Source organism: Trachymyrmex cornetzi, unplaced genomic scaffold (genome assembly GCF_001594075.2).
Source record: "Trachymyrmex cornetzi isolate Tcor2-1 unplaced genomic scaffold, Tcor1.1 scaffold1201, whole genome shotgun sequence".
Lineage (NCBI taxonomy): Eukaryota > Metazoa > Arthropoda > Insecta > Hymenoptera > Formicidae > Trachymyrmex > Trachymyrmex cornetzi.
Window position 1 is genome coordinate 47,662 of NW_017295764.1, and position 5,941 is coordinate 53,602.

General features: G+C 34.6%; 1 protein-coding gene across 1 annotated transcript in view; it reads right to left on the reverse strand.

The window, feature by feature from the left end:
- LOC108767048 (uncharacterized) overlaps positions 1-2,525 on the reverse strand; it is a 36,391-nt gene extending 33,866 nt beyond the window's left edge. The window contains exons 1-2 of the mRNA XM_018516682.1: positions 2,477-2,525; positions 2,195-2,316 (exon numbers count right to left, since the gene is read on the reverse strand). Of these exons, the coding sequence (XP_018372184.1) occupies positions 2,195-2,316; positions 2,477-2,525 (171 nt within the window). The remainder of the gene's footprint in view (positions 1-2,194; positions 2,317-2,476) is intronic.
- Positions 2,526-5,941: the final 3,416 nt, after the last annotated feature.

Here is a 5,941-nt window from a genome sequence, read left to right on the forward strand (position 1 = left end):
CCAGCAGAGACAGCGAGATAGAGCAGCCGTCCTTTTCGCTCTAATACCCGCATGTGTTTACGATTTACTAGTAGAGCGAAAAGGACGGGCGCTGCCTCTCGCTACTTCGCTCGCTCTCGCGGCCGACTCGATGCCGGTAGGTGGGGATAAATGTGGTGGGACTGGATTCCGTGTTGCCGGGGAGCCAAATGTGCATCACTGCTTTACGGATAGAAATCATCTGATGACATTCGCTCCATTAACCGTACACAGTGAAAAATATTTTGTGTTAAAACCGGTCGTTATTAAAATTTTTCTGTTAAATTGTTAACATACTCGAGTATTATTTTAATATAATCCGATTGCGTTATTCCTTGTTACATTAATATTCGACATTTCTTATTGTTAAAACATCACAATTTATAAATACGTTAAACAATTAGTATAAAAATAATTTATTTTAAAACGTAAATTCTGAAATAAATGAATAAAATGTTTAAATTTAACTCATTTATTTATTATATGTGTTAATTTTATTAAAATATGTTAATTTAACATGTCACTCATTTGGTATAATACATAATTCATAAATTGTCATTTTTTAGTTGTTTGCAGAAGAATCACAAAATTTAAAGTAAAAAAGAAAGAATAGTACACTTTAAAAGAACATACATTTATTCTTTTGCAATCAATTGCTATATCAAAACTGCATTTTAAATAGTCCATACCTTACGACTAAAGATGCGTTCAGGAAGACGCTATTAGCGTGTATTTGTGTCATTTCTTCCTTGTGTCGACTAATAAACAAGACAAAATGACAGATGTAGCGCTAATAGCATCTGCCCGAACGCACCATAAGGGGTTTAAAAATCTCCCCTACTAAAAAAAATTATGTCACACAGTTGCATGATGAAATCATGTAATTAAAACATATAAATCATTTAACGGATTGTTCCAAATCAGTATGTGATTTTTTTATAATTATATACGTATTTTGAAAAGTCATAATATGTTTTTTTTTCTAATTCTATCATTGAATTCTTTAAAATTTGATACCAATAAAATCACTTAATAGATAAAATTATTTCTAAATCATGTGATTTTTCAAATTACATCATTTGAAAAAATAACCTACTGATTTGGGACAATCCATTACATGATTTACATATTTTAATTACATGATTTCATCATGTAACCTTGTGATATAATTTTTTTCAGTAGAGTAAACTCTAATTTGCCTCTCCTTTCCCTAAATAAAATCCATATATCCATGCATCTTGTGTTGTATTAACACAAAAATTTGAATAGATCATTTGGTACATGTAAAACGTGTTAAATTTAATTGAAAATTTCCAATTGTGATGTATCTTTTATTAATCATTAATTGTGTGTTTTCTATTATTATGTTGTTTTTTTTTTAAAGATGTATATTCTGCTGTGTTGAAATTTAATACTAAATGTATAGTCTGATGTTTATCGAAGAGCGAATGACCTCGGCAAATTAGCGAATTATGATGGAAGAAAGAGCGATTCTGTAGCCTCACTAAGCAGGAAAAAAATGATTCTTTTATTACATTGTCTTTCTTGTAATAAGCTTCGAGATGTCTTCCGCCAGCGAAGTCAATTTGATTCGATCTAACCACGATTTGTTTTACTCCTGTGCGTGTTGGCTTTATTTTATATTACTTCTGAAGGCAAAGAGCGACATGATATAAAGATTAAGCTAACATTAGTGTTAAGTTAACAAAGTTAAGCTAACAAAAAGGGAAGTTACTTTTATGACAAATTTTTCACTCGCGACAATTCAATTTCGTCGCGTAGCACATCCTCGGCAAATGCTACGTGACCTTACGTTTACGATATCAGGTCGCTCGACATTTGTTACGTTGCATTCTATCGTTGCTTGCTCCGTTTACGCACATTCCCCCACTCTCGTCGTGACAAATCCAAACTGTTACGTCAAAAACCGATTCGTTTAGCTTTATCTTAAATTCAAGTTCTCGCGTCGCGTTGATGGGGTCTGTAAACTACGAGACTAGAATTTGTAGTGCCATGCAAGAAGCTACAAAAGAGTCAAACGATCATAAAAGCTGCTCTTCGGTATTCTAAACGCGACTGATCGGCGCGTTTGAAATCCCATTGCAGGATAAGTACGAATGCGTGCCATTAAATGCGTGCGAATTTAATCCGTATACCTCATTCACGGCATTATTACCTTGTATTTGCGAATGCTTATGTTGCGTACGCTGCAAGAGAAGACGACCTCGCGGCCAATCGCGGCGGTCTGATTTCCAACTGGTGCTACGAAAATCGGGCCCGTGGCACTGTTTGTCGAATCTGAAACATTTATTTTTACCGATTTAATCTCATATGATTAATGAGGAAGAACTAGGTCATTTTGCCGTAAGATCTTATTCAATAAGTGACATTGCATTTAAGAGACTCCCATTTTCAAATATTTCTATTCCATATATAATTATATATTTAATGAAATTACCGAGATAACTTCCCTGTCCAATCGACAATGAGTAATAATTTAACGTCATCCTCTATTTTAAGACCTCACTCACCGGTGCGAAAGAGATTAATGGAGAAATATTGGAGTAGAAATCTTATCGTTACTCTATTCATTACGGGCAACAGTGAAGCTCCTTTAATAATATTTCGACTGGTCGTGCCGCTGAGGCAGGGGCGCCAACTTGCCAATTAGCCGTGTGTGAAGTTGGATCAGCGTTGTCATATGAAAAATTAACATATCTTAGTATTTTCTAGCCTCACATTCATGACCTTTTTTTGCGCTCGAAGCGAAAGTAAATTCCCAATTCCCCTCTAATAAACCGACTACTATCAGCTGAACACAATGATATCTTTCTAATAATAAACTAGTTTGCCCATTGCAAATTCTATAAAGAATAATGCTCACTAGGCACAAAGAAATTCCTACTTTATTACATCTTTTCCTTTATCCGAGAGACAATCTTCGAAATCCTCGAATGTACGCATAATAAATTATTGGATGCGCAGCACTTTTCTGCAACAATTCGTTAAAAGGTTAGATAATATAATAAAATACGTGAAGAAAAATGTCGGATCAATCACAGACGAATCTACGCGTTAACTCTGATTAGACGGCTTGTAGTTCTATCCTTATTTTAATGTTTAATAAAAAATAAATATATAGTGAAGCGATAGCACTGATAGCGCGCTCCTCGAACGCCTCAATCGACTCTACGAAAAATCATAGACTATTTAGCGATTTTCTATATTTGCGGAGAAAAATACAAACTACGTTAAAAAAAGGAGAAAGGAGAATCGTATGAATAGTTCAACGGTCGCACTCGGTTCGCTCAGTAATTGAAATTTTTAAATAAAAATTACAAAAAGATAATATTCTTCCACGGGTGCTTTCTATATAAAGATTATACGTTTGGCGGGTTTTCTCCGTGTCCAGATCCATTCTTGGAATGCCAACGTTTCGTAAACCTTGCAGTCCACTTCATCAGAGCGAGGAGCAGTCTGATACTATACACACTACTACAGTATAGTTACAAAAAGATATTTGTTCAACATTAGTTATTTAAAAAAATTATTCGTGTGTAGAATTCCACACACGAAAAATTCTGACGTGTGGAGTACTCTATACACTCTCTGCAAAAGTTGGCGCCCATTCGCCGAGGGAATAATGAGTAAGTGCATATTTCAAAGTTTCTTAAGCACTATTGCGGAGGGTAGCTAATTATCGCTGCTTATTTATACGCCTGTGTTGGTGAATTACAACACCCTTAAACAGATAATGTCAAGTGGTCCGAAGTTACGACAAACTTGGGATTGAAGCTCTAACAAACTTCAGGAGCGGTTTCGCACGTGAAAATTTTTGTTTCCGATACAGCGCGCGGGTCGATCTTTTTATTTTACAATGCCGTCTACGTGACACGGAACGAATACTTAATAAATCCTAAGTATCCGCTTCTTTTATACACACGGGTACAAGAGAAATTGATATCTATCCTTCAACAAAGTATTACAATCGTACTATATCATCTCAAGTCACTAACGAGCGAAATATAGCGTTATAATTTGGAATTAAAGAGAAAGAAAAGATGAAGAAAGGCAAATGCTACTCAAATTTAAGTCATCGCGAATACTCGCTCTTATTTTGTATGCCTGTTTTATCAATGGACTATTCTTCTGCGCATTTTCTCTTTTTTTGTTCCTCTCTATCTCTCTTTCTCTCTCTCTCTCTCCCTCTCTCTTTATTTCTTTGTTTCTTCGCATTCGCACCGAGATTTCCACTCAACCAACAGACACTATATCCGACATAAGTAATATCGATGCAAATTGCCTTCATGGATTTAATATTCCTGACGCCGCGGGACAAATCGCTAGGAAAATGAAACGAGCTGCAAGATTAGAAAGGACCCGTATGGAAAAAAACTATTAGAATGCTAATAGTTACTATTCAACGATAATAGTTATAAACATCAATACTACTGCATTGAATATAGTACTGTAACACTAATAATAAGTAGTTTCCACTACACAATTATAAACTACTTACCAGTGTGAACATTTAGAATGTAATAGTAAGAACTACTGGAATAATCACTAGAGCAAAAGAACTGCTAGTGCATGGTAGTACACAGTAGTGATACTACTGACATTTAATAATGTCACTATTGACAACAGTATCACTACTAATACGCAATAATGTCACTGTTAAACCAGTAGTGTTACTACTGCGGTGGTGTATGACGACATATGACGTAATATACAACTATTTTCAGTAATTATATAATAATATTTGTATGAAAAATTTATTAGAGTAAAAATAATATATCGTTAGAGCAATTAGTATTATTTCAGCTTGTAGAAATAATATTTTACAGTATTATTAAAAATAAGTTATTATTGTAGGTATATCTTCATTTGTACATTACAATTATTATTTAACATTAATTATTTTTTCTATACATGTTCCGTCTGTTTCGCAACATCTTTGACCAGATATGTTACAACTGTATGTTCATTATTATAGGTGTTCGTGATTCTTCAAAGGTGCAATTCCCGTACGATTGCAGAAGTCAAGCATGCTAAGTAGAGGTACATATTCGGATGGGTGACTGCATGGGAGCATAAAATTAGTTGTCAAATTCATAAAGAAAACTTTTTTTTATTATAATTTTGTCGTGTATCCTCTAAAAAATATGATGATGATCAATAATACTTATTTTTAAAATGAAACTGCAGTGAAATTTCAACGAAATTTTGTCCACCACCCCATTATATTATTACACTACTAGCGAATTTACTATTGTACTATTTTTACTAGTAGTTACACTAGTAGTGACACTAGTAGTTTTTTTTCGTAAAGGTAGCTACAGCATCCCTGTCATCGCAAAAAGAGAGAAAAGAAAGACGACCATTATAACGGTGTGGTACTCACACTCTTTTGTACTGTGTGAACGACCCGAATTCTCGAAAGGACATGGAAGGATATGCCAAGGAGAGTGTAGGGAAAGAGGAAAAAAACTTTGCCGTTAACGTTATCTTAAAATATCTTTGCGTGTTCTATAATATAACACAGCAATGGATTCAATTTTGGCTATAGTAAAAAATGGTATTATATAGTAATATATTTTACACGGAAATATATATATTTCTCTAAGAGCAAATAAATTTAATAAGGCTTCGAGGAAAATATTATAACAGAACATATAGTACGATCGTACACGTGAATCAAAGGAGAGAAAAGGGGAATGTTGTAGAAAGAACGTAAAAACATGTAAAGTGATAAACATATAAATAACAGTAAATTGATACATAAGTAGGTATAGTAAGCGGGTTCTAACTCAGGTCCTCTGAGGGGAGCGCGGGGTGCGGGGGATACTCGTAGGCGAGGGGAAGCGTAGCGCGGGGATTCTTCGGTGGTGGGGGTATGACGTCATGCGGAATGGCAGTAAGA